Here is a 24,470-nt window from a genome sequence, read left to right on the forward strand (position 1 = left end):
TCAGTTCAGCACAAAGATACATGGGTTCAGAGGATGAAGCGGAAGAGGTCTGTTCGGGTGCTAGAGGCGTTTACATTTTTGTCTTTGCTTCAAAAAGATGCGATGTGTAACGTACAGTCCTTCCAGGAGAAGGGTTTTATGTCTTGATTCTTTTTTGTTGTCCTTCATGTTTATGGAATTAAAGAAGTTCAGCTTTTTTCTTGTGTGAAACTCAAAATTGGGGTTTTGCCCCCAGTTCCTCTCGTCAACACACGTTGAACTGCTTCTTGCATACGTTCTTTAATCTTCCAAAGGGCAGCTGTCTCATCATTCTGATCCTGGAGAAGGGGGAAGGAGAAAAATCACACGCTCATCGTCATGCTGGGGGAATACTGAAAGAAAGTGACAAGGATTACACGGGTTGGAACCATACATCTCGCAGCATCTAGGTTCAGCTAAACATGGCAAACTTACAAATATAGTTTGCTGAAATTGACCCCAATATAACACTGCAATTCAATCTCCACTAGTGTGGAGGGAGTAAATCATTACATTTTGTTTTGTTATCATTGAGAAAACACACAACTGAGTTATGGATCCCTACAAATGAACACACAGAACACCTGCCACCTTTCATTAGCTCCCTTCCACTCTCTTTCCTTCTTTCCCTCCAATTTACCCCACTCTCATGACCAAACTTCTGCTCAATGGTTTGAACTAATCAACTGGCTTAATATATCTGTATATTACTAAATCTCTGATCGTGACCGCTTTTGGCCCACTGTGCTGCGATTTCCGACAGAAAGCCGCCACCTACGGCCGTCATTTTTGGCCACCTCGCTCCAAGCCCCCCTTAGCCTTACGGGTGCGGAGGGTTTTTCCCCATTGTTGACAAATCAGAGAGATATTAATGTTTTTTTTTAAATCACCATTCTCTCTGCTGCACCTGCTGGAGGGAGAGGGACTATAAAATCAGGAAGTGGTGTGCCTCACTCACTCTCTGCAAGATGGATGAAGCCAAGGGTCACGCCTCTCTGAGCTCTGAATAACACTGAACAAATGTCTACACAACTGTGAGTACCCTTAATGTGGTTTGAAAATGAAAATATGGTTTGTTTGAAGTAAAAAGGCACTGCCTGCGAATGGTTGTTTGGGTGCTTTGGCTTGAAGTTGAAAGGCACTCCTTACTGCCTTACTGCAAATGGTGGCTTGGGTGCTTTGCTTGAAATTAAAAGGCACTACTTACTGCAAATGGTGGCTTGGGTGCTTTGGCTTGAAGTTGAAAGGCACTACTTACTGCACATGGTGGCTTGGGTGCTTTGGCTTGAAGTTGAAAGGGACCACTTACTGCAAATGGTGGCTTGGGTGCTTTGGCTTGAAGTTGAAAGGTACTTACTTACTGCAAATGGTGGGTTGGGAGCTTTGGCTTGAGGTTGAAAGGCACTACTTACTGAAAATGGTGGCTTGGGTGGCATGAAGTTGAAAGGCACTAGTTACTGCAAATAGTGGCTTGGGTGCTTTGGCTTGAAGTTGAAATGCACTATTTACTGCAAATGGTGGCTTGGGAGCTTTGGTTTAAAGTTGAAAGGCACTACTTATTGCAAATGGTGGCTTGGGAGCTTTGGCTTGAAGTTTAAAAAAATCACCATTCTCTCTGCTTCACCTGCTGGAGGGAGGGGGAGGGACTATAATACCAGGAAGTGGTGTGCCTCAAATGGTGGCTTGGGTGTTTTACATGAAGTTGAAAGGCACTACTTACTGCACATGGTGGCTTGGGTGCTTTGGCTTGAGGTTGAAAGGCACCACTTACTGCAAATGGTGGTTTGGGTGCTTTAGCTTGAAGTTGCACTACTTACTGCAAATGGTGGCTTGGGTGCTTTGGCTTGAAGTTGAAAGGCACTACTTACTGCAAATGGTGGCTTGGGTGCTTTGTCTTGAAGTTAAAAGGCACTACTGCAAATGCACTTTCTTCCTGTTTGACATGTATATTGATTTTAGATAAAACGTTACCACTTACGGCTGTGATTTTTGGTCATCTTACTCAGTCCCCCCCCCCCCCCCCCCCCCCCCCCTCCGCTGAGCAGGTGCAGAGAATTCTTCCCATCAATGAAAAATAAAAGTGTTATTAGTGTTTAAAAAATGTTGAGAATCTCTCTCCTGTCAATCACGCCCTGAAAGCCACACCTTTTCTGGTGGGAGGGGGAGGGGTTATAACACCCGGAAGTGTGGGTGTGGCTCAGTCTCTGCATGATGGGGGAGGAGAGGTCATGACTCTATCTGAGCTGTGAGTCAACTGAACACACTGAATGTCTACTGAACTGTGGGTTTGGTGTTTTGTGTGGTTTTATGGCGGTTTCACCCTGCATGAAATGGTATGAAGCTGCATTTGAATTTGGTGGCCTTGCATCCTGCTTGAAGTGGTTGGAAACTGCACTTGAATTTGGTGGCCTTGCACCCTGCTCATAGTGGTAAGAAACTGCACTTGAATTTGGTGGCCTTGCACCCTGCTTGAAATGGTAGGAACATGGATTTGAATTTGGTGGACTTGCACCCTGCTTGAAATGGAATTTCAAGGAATAGTCATGAGTCAACTGCCAGCCCACCAGCCGTGAGTGAGCTGCCAGCAGATCAGGCTTGAAGGACTGAGCTGCCACCCCAAGAACCCATACCAGCACTCCAGAAAGCTGGCCACTGGCAATATTGGAATATTGGAATTGGTGGAGAAGTGGAATATTGCGTCGAGGGACCAGCCCTCCCGTGTGAACATGGGACCCATTGGGTCCCACTTAGTCTAGTTTGTAACCTAATCCAGATCACTAATTTGCAAAACAAATATCTTAATCAAGTTCTAAACTCTTATTTGCTATTTTTTGCAGTTTACTAATTTCTACCGATAACTAACAAATTCCCAACCTGATTTGCCTTATCAAAATCACACAGTATTAAGTGACTTTTTACATGGATCAGTTGTATACAAGTTAACATGGCATGCATTGAAGAGTTACTATAAATCATAGTTGATTTCCCCTCCTAAAAAAAAATGAAAATTTGCTGGTGAAATTAAGAAAGGAAATAAACTTTACTAGCAATTTTTTTCTGAAAAAAGTTATAATTTCATTTAATAGCAAATTATCAAAATTTTGAAAATAAAATTATGACAGTTGGGGGATAAAAGATTACTTGGAGAGTGTTGTCAGACAGCAGGCTCATGCACAAAAATATTGCCTTTGTGCTACAGGATCTGCTGAATGTGTATGACGCACAAGTGCAAAGCCGAAAAAGCTGCTATCATGTACCTGCTCTGCTTTTTAACCTGAAAATTAATTGCATTTTAAAGAAAATATCTCAATAACCACACTAGAAATAGAAGCCTGAGTGATAGTAGCTCTAAGATGAAATGAAATAAATAATAATAAATAATTATCAAGCAAAATCTATCATAGTTATTTGTGTTAGAATGTACGTGTACAGTGCCCTCCACAATATTTCGGACAAAGACCCATCATTTATTTATTTGCCTCAATTTGAGATTAGTAATAGAAAACAAAGACTTGCGGTTAAAGTGCACATTGTCAGATTTTAATAAAGCCCATTTTTTTATACCAATCAAGCACCCCCCCCCCCCCCCCCCCCCCATTTCAGGGCACCATAATGTTTGGGGCACAGCAATGTCATGTAAATGAAAGTAGGCATGTTTAGTATTTTGTTTAAGAAGGAACTGCAGATGATGGAAAATCGAAGATAGGCAAAAGTGCTGGAGAAACTCAGAGGGTGCAGCAGCATCTATGAAGCGAAGGAAATAGGCACCGTTTCGGGCCGAAACCCTTCTTCAGACTGACCTCAGTATTTTGTTGCATATCCTTTGTATGCAATGACTGCTTGAAGTCTGCGATTCATGGACATCACCAGTTGCTAGGTGTCTTCTCTGGTGATGCTCTGCCAGGCCTGTATTGTAGCCATCTTTAGCTAATGCTTGTTTTGGAGGCTAGTTCCCTTCAGTTTTCTCTTCAGCATATACAAGGCATGCTTAATTGGATTCAGATTGGGTGATTGGCTTGGCCACTCAAGAATTGACTATTTTTTTAGCTTTGAAAAACGTTAGCCGTATGTTTGGGATAATTGTCTTGCTGTAGAATGAACCGCTGGCCAATGAGTTTGAACTTGAGCAGATAGGATGTGTCTATACACTTCAGATTTCATTGTGCTACTCCCATCAGCAGTTGTATCATCAATGGTAATAAGTGAGCCAGAACCTTCAGCAGCCATACATGCCCAGGCCATACATCCCCGCCACCGTGTTCCACACATGAGGTGGTATGCTTTGAATCTTTGACAGTTCCTTCTCTCCTCAATACTTTGCACTTGCCATCACTCTGATTTAAGTTCATCTTCGTCTCGTCTTTTTCCAGAACTGTAGTTGCTCTTTTAAGTACTTCTTGGCAAACTGCAGCCTGGCCATCCTATTTTTACAGCTAACCAGTGGTTTGCATCTTGCAGTGTAGCCTCTGTATTTCTGTTCATGAAGTCTTCTGCGGACAGTGGTTATTGACAAATCCACACCTGACTCCTGAAGAGTGTTTCTGATCTGTCGGACAGGTGTTTTGGGTTTTTTTTTCTTTATTATAGAGAGAATTATTTTGTCATCAGCTGTGGAGGTCTTCCTTGGCCTGCCAGTCCCTTTGTGATTAGTAAGCTCAACAGTGCTGTCTTTCTTCTTAATGATGTTCCAAACAGTTGATTTTGGTAAGCTTAAGGTTTGGCTGATGTCTCTAACAGTTTTATTCCTGTTTCTCAGTCTCATAATGACTTCTTTGACTTTCATTGGCACAACTTTGGTCCTCATGTTGATAAACAGCAATAAAAGTTTCCAAAGGTGATGGAAAGACTGGAGGAAAGACTAGGTGCTGAGAGCTCTCTTGTACCTGCATTAAGGAGGCAATTAAACACACCTGAGCAATTACAAACACCTGTGAAGCCATGTGTCCCAAACATTATGGTGCTCTGAAATGAGGGGACCATGTATAAACACAGCTGTAATTTCTACATGGTGAAACCAAAATGTATAAAAATGGCCTTTATTAAAATCTGACAATGTGCACTTTAAATGCGTGATTTTTTTTCTACTACATCTCAAATTGTGGAGCACAGCGGCAAATAAATAAATGATGGGTCTTTGTCCCAAACATTATGGAGGGCACTGTATCTAGTATGCTCACATACTCACGTTATCATTTTGGAAGGAGTGAAGAAAATTGCCTCCTAATTCACCATCATCCCTTGGAGTGCCTGGAGGATTGGTAATGCTGCTCATGTTGTTGGGAGAATTCTGGAAGGTACATAATTTCATTCATTAAAACATGGAGTTTCTCTCCCAAAGAGAGTCAAAGCAAGCGAACACCACATCACAGAGCTGCTAAGTGGCAATTTTAATTCTCAGAGATGATCACATTGAGTTAATTCCAAATGTTTGTCTTGATAAGGTTTATTGCTCATTTTGCCTTCAATAGTCCCTGAAGACCAGGTTTTAATTTCATCATGTGTACATTGATACATTTAAGAATCTGCCATTGATCACATCAGTTGTTTATAATCCACCAGTTAGGACCCCAGGAGCTGGTATTATATCCACTGCTAAACCAAAGTCCAAAATACCAATCTCTTCTGATGTTAGAAAGTGGATATACTTTAATTACTTGGACATCATCTGTACATATAGGTAGGTAGGATTAGAACAACAGAAAGGTGATACACTGTTATGAGAAACTACATATGCTGGTTTAAAAAAAAGACAGTGCTGGAGTAATTCAGTGGGGCAGTATCTCTAGAGAACATGGATAGGTGATGCCTCGGCTCATCACCCTTCTTCAGTTTCATTGTAGTCGAGGGAAGCAAGCTGGGCGAAAGGTAGGGGCAGGACAAGTGATAGGTGGATACATGTCAGGGGGGTGGGGGGCAGGAGTAGATTGGCTGATGGGTGGACAAAGGATAGAGATGGGTAGATGACAAAGGGTTGAGATGCGAAAAGAGAAGAATGTGGTCAGAGGAAGTTACTAGGTAGAAGAGGAAAGGGATGTTCTTCGTTAAGTTACATAAAATTGGAGAATTCAATGTTCACACCATTGGGTTGTATGTTACCCAAGCGGAATGAGATGCTTCTCCTCCAGTTTGCGTGTGGCCTCACTCCGGCAGTGGAGGAGGCCCAGGGCAGAAAGGTTGGTATGGGAATGGAAAGGGGAGTTTAAATGGTTAGCAACCGGGAGATCCAGCAGGCCTCGACAGACCTAGCATGCTTGGTTTCACTGATGTAAAGGACGCCAAATACAATAGACAAGGCAATAGACAAGGTTGTAGGAGGTGCGTGTGAACCTCTGTCTCACCTGGAAGTGCAGCTGTGGTCCCTGGATGGCTGTGAGGGAGGCGGTATAGGGACAGGTGTTGCATCTCCTGCAGTTGCATGGGAAACTACCTGGGGAGGGGTGGTTTGGGTGGGAATGGATGAGTGAACCAAGGAGTTTGAGGGAGCAGGCTCCACATAAAGCAGAAAAGGTGGGGATGGGAAAATCTGACTGGCAATGGGACCATGTTGAAGGTGGCAGAAATGTTGGAAAATTATGTGTTGGAGGCAGAGGGTAGTGGGGTGTAAGGCAAGGACCAGAGGAACTTTGGTCCAGGTAAGCTGTTCAAAGGAAGATATATAGACAGAAGAAAGTCCTAGGGAGTTAACCACAGGAGACCCGGCATAATGCAAGAATTTAAATAATCCTGTGTAGAATTGAAATAACAGAAGCGGAATTTTAAAGAATCAGTGATTTGCTTCCAAAAGTGATTCCAATGTAAGTTTGAGGAATTACCACAACTTTCTACAATGCACGAATGTTGCCGTCAGAAGAATTCTGGGAATTACACATTTCTCTGAGCCTTACAATAGATTCAGATGACATGGGCTAACACACCAGTGCTTTTCTAGGAATACTTGGGAGCTCTGCAGCCATGTTGTCCACCATTTGTTCTAACATTCACCAGTAAATCAGATTCTCCAAATTTCTTTCCAATTGACTATTATATGCAATTATTTTCACATTCTCTAGAACTTTATGGCAACTATTAGACATAGACATAGAAAATAGGTGCAGGAGGAGGCCATTCGGCCCATTATTCATTGTGATCATGGCTGATCGTCTCCTGTCAATAACCGGTGCCTACCTTCTCCCCATATCCTTTGACTCCACTAGCCCCTAAAGCTCTATCTAACTCTCTCTTAAATCCATCCAGTGACTTGGCCCCCACTGCCCTCTGTGGCAGGGAATTCCATAAATTCACAACTCTCTGTGTGAAAACGTTTTTTCTCACCTCAGTCTTAAATGACCTCCCCTTTATTCTAAGACTATGACCCCTGGTTCTGGCCTTGCCCAACATTGGGAACATTTTTCCTGCATCTAGCTTGTCCAGTCCTTTTATAATTGTATATGTTTCTATAAGATCCCCCTCCCCTCATCCTTCTAAACTCCAGTGAATACAAGCCTAGTCTTTTCAATCTTTCCTCATATGACAGTCCCGCCATCCCAGTGATCATTCTCGTGAACCTACGCTGCACTGCCTCCATTACAAGGATGTCATTCCTCAAATTCGGAGACCAAAACTGTACACAATACTCCAGATGTGGTCTCACCAGAGCCAGTGATTTGGATGAGAACCTACAAGACATTATTAGTAAGTTGGCAGATGACACAAAAGTGAGTGGTATTGGAGATAGCGAAGATGGTGGTCAATGGTTACATCAGGATCTTGGTCGGCTGGGCAAGTGGGCAGACGAATGGTTAATGGAGTTTAATGCAGGTAAATGTGAGGTATTGCATTTTGGGAAGTCTAATCGGAGCAGGACCTTCACAGTAAATCAGGATTCTGATGTGTGGTAGAACAGAGGGATCTAGGAGAGCAGGTACATGGTTCCTTGAAAGTTGTGTCACAGGTAGATAAGGTGGTCATGCAGGCTTTCGGCCTTCATCAGTCAGGGTTTTGAGTATAGAAGTTGGGATATTATGTTACAGCTGCACAAGGCACTGGTGAGGCCACAGTTGGAGTATTGTGTTTGATTTTGGTCTTCCTACTATAGGAATTATGTTGTTCAGCTGAAAAAAGAATGCACAGATTTATTTATTAGGATGGTGCCAGAACTTGAAGGCCTGAAGTATCGGGAGAGGTTGGGCAGGTTAGGACTGGATTCCTTGGAGCATAGGAGGAGGAGACATCTTATAGTGGTGTACAAGATCATGAGAGAGATAGTTAGGATAGATGCACAGAGTCTTTCACCCTGAGTAGGAGTATCAAGAACCAGAGAACGTATGTTAAGGTAAGAGGGAAAACATTTAATAGGGATCTGAAGGGCAAATTTTTCACACAGTGGATGAGTTGCCAGAGGAGGTAGTTGAGGCAGAAACTATAACAACATTTAAAAGACATATGGATAGGAAAGGTTTAGAGGGATATGGGCCAGACCTGGGCAGGTGGGACTGATGCAGAGGGGGCACCTTGATCAGCATGGGCAAACTGGACTGAAGGACCTGTTTCCATGCTGTATGACAATGACTCTAACTTTTATTTTCTATTTCTAATAACTGCAATTGTTATTCTTTCCTCTTTTTTTTGTCACGCCTTTTAAATCTCTCTCATCTGATCACTGCTTTTCCCTCAGCCATTCCAGATCTCTTTCCTTCACATAAATTATGTAGACCTCTCAAGACAGCACATGGATAAAATACTGTCACCAGTTCACTGTGCCTTCAGGGGAAAATGTCTATCAAATCAATCCTTCTAGGATTTTAATTTATTTACACACAATATCAGACGACTATTACAAAGAAAAATGTGTGGCTAGATCTGAATAGCAAATGTATGTTGGGATGGTTGGTACATGTCCTCTAAAGGTACTCATGATCTATAAAATGAAAATGTAGCAATAGGGAATTAGCCGTGGTTTATACTTCGAGATGTAGATATTTCCATAAAATGGAATCGTGTTCAGTATAGAACTGGCAACATTATGGACCACTCCATTCCACTCCCTTTTGGATCGTGATCGAAGAATCACATAATCTCTGTTGAATGTTTATATTAATTGTTAAACTTTGTATCAAAGTTAAACTCATACCTTAGGGATCCCGTCCATATCGCCTGATCCTAGGGAGAGTAAAAGCAAATATTTTCATTAACATTTCTGACGCGACATAACCATGGTAGAAAAATACTGAAAAGTTCTATTCTTTGACAACGGTTTCATTTTTCACTCATCCGCGCATAAAAACCCAACTGTGTATGGCTTATTTATTCCAATGCCTCCATTCCAACAAGGATTCAGAAGCCCTGTTGATTTATTTATTTCCGTGTTGCATAAAAGGCTTCAGTGCCCATTTATGATTGCTCCTGGTAGGAAGGTGACTTACCTAATGATCCATTCATATGAAGTGGCTCAATTCCGCCCATTCCACCCATGGGACCTTCAGAGCCAGGCCCCAGTGGGAACTGGAAGAAAAACAAAGCAAATTGTAAAGAGGTCAACAAATTCTATGTTTAGTTTAGAGATACAGCGTGGAAACACGTGGAAAAACTTCAGCACACCGAGTCTGCAACGACCAGCGATCCTCGAACACTGACACTATGCTACAGACACGAGGGACAATTTACACTTATACCAAGCCAATCAACCTACATACCTGTATGTCTTTGGAGCGTGGGAGGAAACCAAATATCTCGGAGAATACCCACACAGGGCATGGGGAGAATGTACAAACTCATTACAGACAGCCAACTGTAGTCGGGATAGAACCCGGGTCTCCGGCGCTGCAAGCGCTGCAGGGCAGCAACTTTACCGTTGCGCCACTGTGCCGCCCACTGTGGCTTATACAGTTCAGCAAAATATGGTAATACTTATGGTGACCATCCAGGAATACAACAAAACTCTGGGTGAACAAACACAAACCTGAAGGTCCAATAGCCATTTGTGACATAGGATCTATATCCACAGCAATCATCTTGTTTTTGTATGCATGGATCCTAATAAGCGAGTTCGGTATTCCAACTGCACATGCCCAGGTCAAAGGTCACTATGCATAAACACCCCTGGAAAGCAGTGGAGCAGTGAACCTTCATTGCTTCTGTTTTTTCTACCTTTGATTCTTCTTGGTAAGAAAATACTGCTTTCAAACTGTGAAATAGCTGTATTTATTGTTCCTTTGTTAAAAGCTAAGATTATTTTGTCATTTTTATTGCTTGATTATGCTTTGGTGAGTGAGCGAGATCGTGCTCGTACGTGGTCGGTGTCGGGCCCGTGTTCGTTGAGTTGCTGCTGGGCCGTCCCCGTCCCCTCCCGGGTGTCCGGACGTGGGTGGAGGGGTCTGGCCGGGCTTTCATGGGGAGGGTGCTGCAGCACTTTGTATGAATGGCTGGTGCTCGGCTTTTGCTGGTACTGGGGAGGTTGGCTGCTGGCGGGCCCTGGCCCGTCAGGGAGCAGGACTTGGCTGGAGTTGGCACTTCTTCTCCGCGCTGGCTGTGGGCCTGGGGCTGCTGGTGTCATCGGTCCGGGGCTGTCAGTAGGCCCGGCGGGAGTTGAGCTGGGGTGAAAGCCAATGAAATTCTTTAGCCAACCCCAGTTCAACTACGGCCGGGCCCCGGGACGGGACGTGGACGGCCCAGCAGCAACTCAACAGACCCAGGCCCAACATCGACCACGGACTAGCACAAACTCACCAAAGCATAATAAAGCAATAAAAACGACAAAATAATCTTAGCTTTTAACAAAGGAACAACAAATACAACTATTTCATAGTTTGAAAGCTGTATTTTCTTACCTTGAAGAATCAAAGCTGGAAAAAACTGAAGAAATTAAGGTCCACTGCTTCCCTGGGCTGTTTCTGTCTTTACTTTGTGTACTAGTCATGTCTCTACTATTTATTTCATTCCCCTTACATGTTTTTCCTCTACCTGCTAAATTTTTGTGAGGTGTCCTTGAGACTTTTGAAAGGCGCACATAAATTTTTTTAAATATTATTATGCATAGTGACCTTTGACCTGGGCATGCGCAGTCGAAATACCGAGCACTTATAGACTACCATATGTTAAGAATGTCCTGTTTCATTCATTTTGACAGTATTTGTATCAATTCTGTGAAAGCAAGGAGAAAGTTTGCATGTGCTTTTCCTCTCATGATAAACTTACATTTGACCGGCTTCCTCCAGGTGGAACGGGATTAATCATTGTGTACATGTTGTCACTGGAATTTGTGGAATCTGTATTTGAAGATGAGAAAAACAAGTTTAATTCAGCTTCCATTCAATTAGAACAAAGATGTGATACTTGAACAGGCAACTATTTTATTTATCTTTTTCAAAGTCTTTAAAATCAAGAGTTTCTTTATCATGAGTTATTTGGTGTTTTTCCAAGTTTTTGTTACTTTGCTCCAGCAAAATGAGGCCACTCTACTCAACAAGACCACGTTGTTGCTCCACACCAACATTTTCACAGCCTTCTCCACGTGATCTCGCCGACATTAACAGATTGGGTGACCACTTTGCAGGACAGCTGCATCAGACAATGGGGGTGACTGGTGCCACTTTAATTCTCTATTCCACTCTGACCCATCTGTGGCTGCCTGCATCGCTATAACGAAGCCCCACACAAGTTTGAAGAACCTAAACCTATTTTTTTCTTCTCCAAATCATTCCCATTTCTAACGAAGGGCCTCCAACACTATATCAATTGTTTATCTTTTCAGATACTGTCCGATCCACAGAATGTTTCCAGCATTTTACGTTTCAGATTTTCAGCATCTGCAGTTTTTTTAATTTAGGTTTTCCTCATGTTAATCCAGCTTTCCTATAAATGCAGTGATGTTGTTCATCTCAGTTATCCCACATGGCAGCAGGTTCCATGTGCTGACCATCCCAGGACTGTGGAGTCGGAGTCGTCGAGTCGGTGCAAATTTGGTGTTGCTGGAGTCGGAGTCGGTAAAAAGAGTCCCGACTTTGACCTCAACATAAATTTCAGAGACTACGTAAATTGAAAAAATATCCCACTTTTTAAACATACCGCACACTTTATTTGCACCCGAGAGAAATGAGGAAATGGCTAAGAAACTAGGAGTTTCTCTGGCAAGGGAGAGTATCAGAAAACATATACTTAGTTAAAACAAATACAGGTCCCTTGCAGTCAGAAACAGGTGAATTGATCATGGGGAACAAGGACATGGCAGACCAATTGAATAACTACTTTGGTTCTGTCTTCACTAAGGAAGACATAAATAATCTGCCTGAAATAGCAGGGGACCAGGGGTCAAATGAGATTGAGGAACTGAGTGAAATCCAGGTTAGCCTGGAAGTGGTGTGAGGTAAATTGAATGGATTAAAGGTCGATAAATCCCCAGGGCCAGATAGGCTGCATCCCAGAGTACTTAAGGAAGTAGCCCCAGAAATAGTGGATGCATTAGTGATAATTTTTCAAAACTCTTTAGATTCTGGAGTAGTTCCTGAGGATTGGAAGGTAGCTAATGTAACCCCACTTTTTAAAAAGGGTGGGAGAGAGAAAACAGGGAATTACAGACCAGTTAGTCTAACGTCAGTAGTGGGGAAACTGCTATTAAAGATGGGATAGCAGCACATTTGGAAAGTGGTGAAATCATTGGACAAAGTCAGCATGGATTTATGAAAGGTAAATCATGGCTGACAAATCTTATAGAATTTTTTTTCGAGGATGTAACTAGTAGAGTGGATAAGGGAGAACCAGTGGATGTGTTATATCTGGACTTTCAGAAGGCTTTCGACAAGGTTCCACATAAGAGATTAGTGTACAAACTTAAAGCACACGGTATTGGGGGTTCAGTTTTGATGTGGATAGAGAACTGGCTGGCAGACAGGAAGCAAAGAGTAGGAGTAAACGGGTCCTTTTCACAATGACAGGCAGTGACTAGTGGGGTACCGCAAGGCTCAGTGCTGGGACCCCAGCTATTTACGATATATATTAATGATTTGGACGAGGGAATTGAATGCAACATCTCCAGGTTTTCGGATGACACGAAGCTGGGGGGCAGTGTTAGCTGGGTGGAGGATGCTAGGAGGCTGCAAGGTGACTTGGATAGGCTGGGTGAGTGGGCAAATGCATGGCAGATGCAGTATAATGTGGATAAATGTGAGGTTATCCACTTTGGTGGCAAAAACAGGAAAGTAGATTATTATCTGAATGGTGGCCGATTAGGAAAGGGGGAGATGCAACGAGACCTGGGTGTCATGGTACACCAGTCATTAAAAGTAGGCATGCAGGACTTCAGGTTGTGCCATGCTACGCGAGCAGTCGCAACTTTTAGCTCCGCTCCTGTGGAAACGCGATTTTTCGCGCTAAAATTGTGTTTGGAAGTCGGGACCGATTCAAAAACTCACCGGAGCCCCGGGATGTCGCGCTGATGACGTCATCAGTAAGCGCTGCAATTTAAAACGGAGGGAAAAGCAGTTTAAATGAAAAAAAACGTCTCCAGCTCAGAGCCCTCAGAGAAACATCACAAAACTGCTGAAAATACAGAAAACTGAAGAACAGACCTCTGAAGTGGATTCTGGAATGGCTACAAGATCCATGACTGAGATGGCTACTAAGGAGAAAAATGAAATGGAGGACATAAAGAGCTCGGTAAGAGATTTGAGAAAGGATATTGAGGCTGGAAACTCAAAAATGTTGGAAAGTATGGAAAATATGAATGTTAAATCAATGGAAAATATGGCAAACATTAATGCTGGTAATCAAAAAATAATTGACTGCATTGGTATTATACAAAAACGAATTGAGGATGTGCATCAAGAGCTAGTGGTGAGAATTAAGAAAGGCGAAGAAGAAACTGAGAAGAAGTTTGAGGCTGTGAATGTAATTGTTTCTTCACATGGAACCGAAATAAAAGACATGGAAACAGCGGTTGAACAAATGGCTGAAGATATGCAGGGAATGAAGCTAGAAGTGGACAGCCTCAAGAGTCAACTGGCGAAAGTTTCAGATAAATGCCTTGATCTTGAAGCTCGCTCACGACGCCAAAATCTACGAATACTGGGAGTAACAGAAGGGGCAGAAGGGGACAACGCTCGTGGGTTCACTGCCAACCTAATTAAACAGGTACTCAATCTACCTGTGGAACCGGAAATTGAAGTGGCACATCGAATACCGAGATTTAAGCCAAGAGCACAAGCAGATCCAGCCCACCCACGACAGATCATTGTCAAACTTCGGGACATTTCAGCACTTGAGGACCTGATGAAAAAAATCAAATATGGAGTGAAGATGACCTTCGGACAAGACACTATCAAACTCCTGCGGGATTATCCCTTTGAGATTGTTCAAAAGAGAAGAAAATTTGAACAGACAAGACAGATTCTCTATGGAGTCAAAGATGTTAGATGTGGCGTTTTTTATCCGGCCAGAATGCGCATTACTTACAAGGGAAAAGAGAAAACCTTCACTAACTCGGATGCATCTTATAAATATGCCGAAGAGATTGTCGCAAAGGCAGAAACAGAAGATTAACCACACCAGCGGGAGGATATGGACATTTTCTTGCCTTGTATTATCTCACAGAGAACACCCGAAGACAAGGGAAGAAACAACACTCTCTAAAAGTTTAAAATTGAACCTTTTCCACGTGCGTTTGTCTAGACATCTTATCGCCTTTGGACGCTCTGGAATTTAACTCAAGGACATCCTTTGTTCAGAACGAAGGAAAGACTGATGAGCTAACCAAAGATGAACATCAGAGCCGAATGTGGAAAACACCCCAAGGTCGAATGGCGAATCAAGATTTTTAAACACTTTTACAAAATATAGAGAATCAACAATAACTGACAAATACTAATATAAAAATATAAATGGAAACTAACCTGAACTATATAATGGGTAAAATGTAAAAATCTGCTTATAAGACAGACTAGTCCATATATAGAGATGACTAATTTTAGAATTAAAGTAGATAACATTGAAATGATAAGGGATATGTAGTTTGTGTGAAGAAGGGAGGCACCTGGCATAATTCCAGGAGCCTGTTTCTGGTTAACCCTTACAGCTAACAGCTTACTTTTATCAAAGATATAACTAACTATAAATAAATAGTAGATGAAAGCGTTAGATAAATAAATTTCACAGTAGCTGAACATAGATCGGATACTGGCTAATGAAATATATATAAATATACAGATATAGATAAGGTAATGGGTTAAATTTAGCTGAATTTGAAACGGCACCGCCTTCTTAGGGATAGAATAATAAAAAGAGCGGAGCTAACAGTACATCATCAATTTCGGAAGTCGAATAAATGTCGGACCCCACAGACGTGTGGTACACGCATTACAGTGTCGAACACTCCAGACACTGTAATTTTATCTGTCAATTTTTTTTTTTTTTCACAATATGTCACTATTATCTGTTTTTTTTTCAAGGAAAATCGCAAAAGGGATATACCAAGGAAGTTAATAATATAAACGCCCCCCAACTATCCAGAGTCTTGAGCTACGGATGCACCATAATAAATAAAGGTACTAAAATCAGAGAAAATGCAAGATGATAAACAAAAGAAAATGGGAGGAATCACATTATGTAGCTGGAATATAAGAGGTATTAATGAACCAATTAAAAGGGGCAAAATACTAGCTCAGTTGAAATCATATAACGCGGACATTTCTTTTCTACAAGAAACCCACCTTAATCATCAAGACCAGATGAGATTGAGGGCGAAATGGATAGGCCAAACATTTCACTCCTCATACACATCGAAATCCAGAGGCACCACAATTATTATTCGCAAAGGAATCCCATTCAAATCAAAGAATACTATATCAGATAAGGAAGGGAGATACCTTATAGTCACAGGAGAGATTTATGCTACGCCAATCACCTTGGTAAACATATATGCGCCCAATTTTGACAATCCTCAATTTTTTAATAAAATTCTGAATAAAATCGCAGAAGCTAACTATCAAAATGTTATAATTGGAGGAGACTTCAACTGTGCTTTAGATCCGTATTTAGATAAATCGACGCAAAAACAAAGAGGTAATATGAAATCTAAAACTAGTGAACTCTTAAATACATATATAAAAAATACAAATATAGCAGACGTTTGGAGGATCGCGAACCCGACTGGAAGGGAATACTCATTTTATTCAATGGTGCATAAAACATACTCACGTATAGACTATTTCCTAGTGGATTCAAAACTAATCCCTTATACTCTTAACCCTAAATACCACATCAATACGATTTCAGATCATTGCCCGCTATCTTTTGTTTTAAAACTGGAAGGAATCTCTACGAACAAATCGTTCTGGAGGTTTAACTCGCAAATTTTGAAAGACCCACAAGGGAGTATATATCTAAAAAAACAAATGGATCTATGTTTTGAGATAAATGATACACCAGATATTTCGCCTACTTTATTATGGGAATCCTTCAAAGCATTTATTCGAGGAGTCATTATCTCGTATCAAGCTTTTCAAAACAAAAAGAATAAAAATGAACAAAGACAATTAGAAGCACAAATCAGACAATTAGATATAGATAACGCTAAAGATCCAACTATGGATAAACATAATAAAATTTTAATTCTGAAATTTAAGCTAAATAAATTACTATCAGAGAAGATTATAAGATTATTCCAAACTACCAAACAAGAATGTTTTGAATTTGGGGATAAACCCCATAAACGTTAGGCCCGCAATCTGAAAAAACGGGAAAAAGATCATGCAATTTTAAAGATTAAATCAGACAGAGGGGAATTATTAACACTACCTAAGGATATCAATAAAAGATTTGCTCAATATTATAAGAACTTATACACATCGAAAACGCTAATAAACAATAACAAAGCTTTAGAATGTTTGAACGATTGTAACCTCCCAAAATTAGAATTGAAAGAACAAGAGGAACTGGGAGCACAAATTACAGCTAAGGAAATAGAAGACACAATAAACACACTTAAGAATGGAAAAACACCAGGACCAGACGGATTCAGTAATGAATTTTATAAATGTTTTTACGATACAGTGACCCCACGTCTACAGAAAATGTATACATTTGCTTTTAAAGAACAAACCTTACCTGAAACACTAGCAGAATCAACGATCACACTAATACTTAAAAAAGATAAAGATATAGAAGACCCAGGATAATACAGAGCTATTGCATTGTTAAATACTGATCAAAAAATATTAGCGAAAATACTAGCTAGAAGACTAAGTCAATATGTCAGTAAATTAATAAATAAGGATCAGACGGGATTTATACCTAAGAGACACTAATTTAATAACCTGAGACGTCTGCTTAACATAATGCACTCTCACAAATCTCAAGAACAAGAGTTATCTATCATTTCATTGGACGCAGAAAAAGCGTTTGATCAAGTAGAATGGGATTATATGTTTAAAGTATTGCAAAAATTTCAAATGGGAGAGAGCTTCATCGCATGGATAAAATTATTATATAACAAACCCACGGCTAGAATATTAACTAATAACATATTATCTACGAAATTCCAATTAACAAGGGGTAATAGGCAAGGGTGTTCATTATCACCGCTATTATTCGCTCTGGTAATTGAACCTTTAGCTGATAAAATTAGAACACATCCTGACATCTATGGGTATAATACAAAATATTCAAATAACAAAATATCCTTATACGCAGACGATGTATTACTATATATCACAAAACCCTTAATCAGTATACCAAACATATTAAACCTAATCGAGGATTTCGGATCTTTCTCAGGATACAGAATAAACTGGAACAAAAGTGAAATTATGACAATAAAACCGAAAGACTCAACACATCTTTTGAAATTCCCCTTTAAAATAGCTACAGAAAAATTTAAATACTTAGGAATTGAAATCACTAGAAATTATCACGGTATGTTGAATGCTAATTATAGCCCCTTACTTAAGAAATTAAACAATCTAATTAAATTCTGGAAAACGCTGCCGATGTCTTTAATAGGTCGAATCAATGCTATAAAAATGATCTTTTTACCACAAATCCTTTATTTATTTCAATCAATTTCAATATATCTTCCAAAATTTTTTTTCAAAAAATTAGACTCAGACATCACAAACTTTATATGGGATTATAAATCCCACAGAATACAAAGAGCACACCTCAGTAAACCAAAAGAGATGGGTGGTCTAGCGCTCCCTAACTTCATGTACTATAATTGGGCGGTAAATATTAAAAATATGATTCACCTGCTGGACAACTCTGCCCAGCAGGTGGACTGGATTATAATGGAGAGAGAGGACTGCGCTCCTGGTAATACAGGAGCGACTCTCCTCTCACCAACGAATTTGAATAACAAATATTATAATAAAAATCCAATGATACATAGTACAATTAGAACTTGGAAACAAATAAAACAGAACTTAAAATTAAGAAATCTATCTCTGCTAATGCCAATAGCCAATAACCCTTCGTTTAAACCCTCAATTATAGATAAATCATTTACACAATGTGAAAGAACGGGAATCAAAACGCTCGGAGACCTGTATGAATTAGGGAAATTATTACCATTTCAACAATTACAACTGAAATATAACTTGAAAAATAATCAATATTTTAAATATCTTCAAATCCGTGATTATCTGAAAAAATATACAAAGGACTATTATAATATGCCCCCAGACTTATTAGATGAAGCCATGAAGATAAAGGCTGAATCAGCAAATCTAATATCATATTTATATAATATTATATTGAATATAGAAATACCTACAACAGATAATATTAGAAGAGACTGGGAACAAGAATTAGCTATAAAAATTTCAAAAGGGAGCTGGGATAAACACTTATTATATGTGCATAAATGCTCGATCAACGTACGACATACTCTAATCCAATATAAAACATTACATGGACTATATTATTCAAAAACTAAAATAAATAAACTTTTCCCCAATGTCTCACCCATTTGTGATAAATGTCAGTTACAAGAAGCTAACATAGCGCACTCTTTTGTTTTCTGTATAAAAATCCAAAAATTCTGGAACGAAATATTTGAAATCTTCACAAAATTATTTAAAACAAAACTACTACCCAAAGTAGAATGGATCATTTTTGGAATATCGGAAGGTAACCCAGAATTAAATATGTTTCAAAAGAATTTACTTAATTGTGGGCTAATAATCGGAAAAAAGCTTATACTTAAATTTTGGAAAAATGCTCCAATACCTACAACAAAAATGTGGATTTCAAACATGTTCGAAACATTACACTTGGAAGAGATGAGACTCCTCCTAGCAGGCAAAGCAGATCACTTCCAAAAGACGTGGTCTGCATTTATGGAACTATTACAAGCATAAGGTGCAATAATAAGTTATAACATAAAGGCTACCAAGACCTGGAAACGGGGGGTATAAAATACATTTTTAATAAAAACACGGTTGGTATATCCTTTTTTGCGGAGTTTTGTGTTACAATAGAGCGATTGATTTTTCTTTCTTCTTTTTTTTTTCTTTTCTTTCTAGGGTCTTATTTCTTTTCTTTGCTTCCTTCTCTAATTCCTTCCCTAAGGGGTTCTCTTTTCCCAACACTTTCCTGCACCTTCACGATTCTTGCTTACTTTCCTTACTTCTTTTATTTCTATCTTTTTTAAAGCTCAAAAAATGAAGTGGTACAACAGAATGTAATAAGATGTATGCGATGTAGGAGGTTCTACTGCAGTTGTACAGGGTCTTGGTGAGACTACACCTGGAGTATTGCGTGGGGCCGAATGGCCTACTCCTCCACCTATTTTCAATGTCTATGTTTTCTATACTTGTAGAAGCCAAGAATGAAAAGGAAAAGCTTCAAAAAACTCTTAAGGGGCAGTTCATGCTCATTAATTATGGATGCCGCCACTCGTCACAGAGTTAACTATTTTGCCATCAATGCTAGATTTGTTGATGAAAACAATAAAATAGTAACACAGACATTGGGAGTACAGGACACCAAGGCACATCGTGAGCATTTATCTCCAGAAATTAGTGGAAGAAAGTTTGAAAGATTTTGAAATTAAATAAGACCAGATTCTACGCGTCGTCACTGATTATGCTTCAAATATGCCAAGCATAATAGAAAAAATTAATAAAGTTTAAGATGAAAGTTACTACTGAAAGGGAGATCTCGGATGCAGATTCTGAAACCGGAACAGCAGCAGAAATAGAACAGAATGATGAAACTTTAGATGATATTATTGCGGACAACATGTCAGCTGTCAAATCCAACATATGCATTGTGCTGTACATACATTGCAACTAGCAATAAGGATTGAAAGAACGCCATGCAGCTACTCTGATAGGCAAGGGGAGGTAAGTAGCTACAGCAGCCAGGACCTCTAAAATTGATGCTATCCTCCGGAGACGTGCAGGGAAGGGAGCTATTTTTGACCAAGCAACTCGCTGGGGCAGCACATATGATGGTTAAGCATTTGCTTGACCTAAAACTCATTCTAGAAGACATTGATAATCCCAGTGTCTTACTGACTAAAAGTCAATGGATGTTGGTATCACAATTAGAAGCTCTGCTTGCTCACCCTCATGCAGTCACCAAAAAGCTGCAAGCAGAGGATCCTGGTACATTCCTACAGGAATTGAAACATTTAATGTGTCACCTATCCAAAGCTGGAGGATTAATTGCTGAAGGAATTGTATTGTCAATGAAGAAATGAGAGGGTCTGCTACTTGACCATCAGATCTTGTTAGCTGCTTTGCAAAATATTTAGATAAAATTGAACTGTTGAGAGCAAAGTGTTCCCGTTAAAATGTGCAAAGGCAAAATGTTAAACTAATGGAATTTAAGCAAGATTTTCTTGGTGGTTTAAAAGAAGTAGAGAAATATGATTGCTCATCTGAACTTGCAGCACAAGAAGTCATCCCTGCTTATCCAGAAATAGTAAATTTGCGGCTGTGATAGTAACAACCAAACCACCTACTCAGGTCAACGTGGAGAGACTGTTCTCTGTATTGAAAATAATTTAATCAGATTTAAGGGCATCAATGAAAGAGAATCTGGCTGAAGCAATTCTGTTCCTAATGGGTTGTCCCACTTAGGTGATTTTTCAGCGGATTGCCGACGAATGTCAAGTTGCCGGCTGTCGCCTGAAAAACCGGGAACTGGAACGGCGACTGTCAGAGTGGAACACGCACACACACACACACACACATCACAAAGGCGGGGGCCTGGGTAAGTGGGGGAAGAGCTGTCTGAAATTCACACGGTGCAAAGCCATGGTGATACAGACACGCACAACAGGAAGGTTGTCGCTGTAATTAAGACGGCTAGCACAGTGTACGGTAAGTCCTTTAAAAGAGGGGGGGGGGGGGGGGGGGAGGGGGGAGAGAGGGGGGGGGGGGGGGGAGAGGGGAGAGGGGGGGGGGGGGGGGGGGGGGGGGGGGAGAAGGAGTGGAGACAATATTTAATAAGCCAGAAAACTTTTAATAAGCCAGAGGTACACAACTGTGAAGTTCGGCGGACGTTTAACATTTACGGTCGGTTCTCCTTGGTTCTGAAAAACTACTGCTGACGTTTTTTTTCTCCCAACGAGCCAATGAAAATACCCGGTCAGCAAAGGCGATGAACTAAAACTACCTACGAGTACCTCGACTACCTATAACTACATGGCGACCACACTACAACTGCACCCACAACTACAGGATTATTGATTATCTCCATGGCGACCAATTTTTGGTCACAGAAAATTTTTCAACATGTTGAAAAATTTGCGGCGATCACACTGAGGCCGCGACTCATTCCCAGAATGCGGGAACACCTCGCGACCATGAAGGAGACTCACCAGAGACCACCAGCGAACATGTGGCAATCATGTGGCCAGTGCAGAGTCTCCTGCACTTGCCGAAGTGGGACAGGCCCTTTAGGACGTTATTAATACATTTTAGGTATGTACTTAGTAGCAAACTTAACTACCTATGCATTTAGTTTTAATTTCTATTGCACTTGAGATTTTTTGTTTGTCATAATTTAGCCATTTAGTAAATACCTGTGGCCTTAGTTTAATAAATTTTGGTGAAATGCTTTTATAATTTTTTTATCTAATTCAATGGAATTTTAATTTTGTCATAGTCCTTTATGTGATTTATTTTTCTTTCACCATAATGAATCATGTTTTTTTTTTTTCAAGCGTATACAATAAAAACGCCACAATAGCATAGCTACAACCATTAGACTCAAAACCGGGTTTAAAAGGTAGCCTGATGATTCATGTTTAATAAGGAACAGCAGATGCTGGAAATTGGAAGGTAGACAAAAATGCTGGAGAAACTCAGCGGATGAGGCAGCATTTATGGAGCAAAGGAAATAGCAGACGTTTCGGGTCGAGACCCTTCTTCAGACTGATGTGGGGTAGTGGGGCGGTAAGAAGAAAGTGAGAGGCGGAGACAGTGGGCTGTGGGAGAGCTGGGAAGGGGAGGGGAAAGGAGAAAGCAGGGACTACCTGAAATTGGAGAAGTCAATGTTCATACCGCTGGGGTGTAAACTGCCCAAGCAAAATACGAGGTGCTCTGGCCATGGAGGAGGGCCAGGACAGAAAGGTCAGATTCAGAATGGAAGGGGGAGTTGAAGTGCTGAGCCACCGGGAGATATTGCGAACTGAGCGGAGGTGTTGGGCGAAGCGATCGCCAAGTCTATGCTTGGTCTCACCGATGTAGAGCAGCTGACACCTAGAAGCAGGAGATGCAATAGATGAGGTTGAAGGAGGGGCAGGTGAACCTCTGCCACACCTGGATAGTCTGCTTGGGTCCTTGGATGGAGTCAAGGGGGGAGGTAAAGCGACAAGTGTGGCATTTCCTGCGGTTGCAAGGGAAAGTGCCAGGAGAGGGGGTGGTTTGGTTGGGAAGGGACGAATTGACCAGGGAGTTACGAAGGGAACAGTCTCTGCGGAAAGCCGAAAGGGGAGGAGATGGGAAGATGTGGATAGTGGTGGGATCCGTTGGAGGTGGCAAGAATGTTGGAGGATTATTTGTTGTATGTGACGGCTGGTAGGGTGGAAGGTGAGGAGATGAGGGACTTTGCCCTTGTTACGAGTGGGAGGGATGGGGAGTGAGAGCAGAGTTACATGGTATAGAAGAGACCCTGGTGAGAGCCTCATCTATAGTCGAAGAGGGGAACCCCCATTCCTTAACGAATGAGGACATCTCCAATGATTCATGTCGTTCTTGTGCCATTTTGTGTAATGTCATCAAAGCAGATTTAGAATTATATACCTAGGCCTCGGGATCAGAGTCGGATACACAAGACATCAAGGAGTCGGAGTCAGGTGTTTTGGGTATTGACTCCACAGCCCTGGACCATCCTGCATAAAATGTGGCTTTCAAAGTCGCCACTGCATTTATCAGGGATCATCTCATAATTATAATCACTATTCTTTATCTCTCATCTGTCCCCCTCCAAGGTCACTTCCAAGACTCCCCTCCTATGTCCACCTGTCCTGAAATTGAAACATGTCTACTCTGTCAAAGGATTTCCTCATCCTGAATCAATGGGACCATCACTGTGTGTTATTTTCTGCAGGACAGAGACACTATTCAGTTTTGCCACGGTATACCCACCCAAATCTGGTATCACATTTTGAGATATTTTCACTTCTTCCCATGCTATTCTAAATTTAGGAAACAATCTGTTCAGTGTCCAAACTGTGTTCCAATTAACATTTCATACATCCAACATGAATTCCGCACTTTTCAAATCCATCATCTTGAAATGAGTGAAACACTTCAACTGAACAATTGTTTACCTCCAATTCAATGAGATGAACCTAACCAGTGAAAGCAGGCATCAATGAGTGATTACTTTAAACCATCTCCATCAACTTACTAACCTCAGAAAAAACACAAAGCCCATATAAAGTCAGTAACTATGTTACAGTATTCAATTTGGTTCAAATGATTCATACATGTCCTTTGATTATTTAGAGCAAAACTCACCTATTATAATAAAAAAAAATCTAAATGCTCTTTCAGTAACAAACCGGAACAATTAATGTACAAAAATTAAACACGCTACTTGAAAATTAAATCATATCAGCTTGTTCATCAAGTTCGCTGACGACACCACTAATGTGGGGCGTATCACTGATGGGTGATGAGTCAGAGTACAGAAGAGAGATCGAGCAACTGTCCATATGGTGCCAGCGCAATAACCTGGCCCTCAACACCAGCAAAACCAAGGAACTGATTGTGGACTTTGGAAGGAGTAGGAGGGGGACCCACAGCCCCATTTATATCAACGGGTCGATGGTTGAAATGGTCAAGAACTTCAAATTCCTGGGCGTGCACATCTCTGAAGATCTTTCCTGGTCCGAGAACACGAACGCAATTATCAAAAAAGCACATCAGCGCCTCTACTTTCTGAGAAGATTACGGAGAGTAGGATTGTCAAGGAAGACTCTCTCTAACTTCTACAGGTGCACAGTCGAGAGCATGCTGACCGGTTGCATT

At 40.9% G+C, this 24,470-nt stretch overlaps 1 protein-coding gene across 1 annotated transcript in view; it reads right to left on the bottom strand.

Moving 5' to 3' along the window:
- Window positions 1-249: 249 nt before the first annotated feature.
- Window positions 250-24,470, bottom strand: part of LOC129694925 (single-stranded DNA-binding protein 3-like) — a 31,621-nt gene continuing 7,400 nt past the window's right edge. The window contains exons 3-7 of the mRNA XM_055631679.1: window positions 11,191-11,261; window positions 9,420-9,498; window positions 9,128-9,156; window positions 5,204-5,305; window positions 250-371 (exon numbers count right to left, since the gene is read on the bottom strand). Coding sequence (XP_055487654.1) covers window positions 342-371; window positions 5,204-5,305; window positions 9,128-9,156; window positions 9,420-9,498; window positions 11,191-11,261 — 311 coding nt within the window. The 3' untranslated portion in view covers window positions 250-341. The remainder of the gene's footprint in view (window positions 372-5,203; window positions 5,306-9,127; window positions 9,157-9,419; window positions 9,499-11,190; window positions 11,262-24,470) is intronic.

Source organism: Leucoraja erinacea, unplaced genomic scaffold (assembly GCF_028641065.1).
Source record: "Leucoraja erinacea ecotype New England unplaced genomic scaffold, Leri_hhj_1 Leri_862S, whole genome shotgun sequence".
Lineage (NCBI taxonomy): Eukaryota > Metazoa > Chordata > Chondrichthyes > Rajiformes > Rajidae > Leucoraja > Leucoraja erinaceus.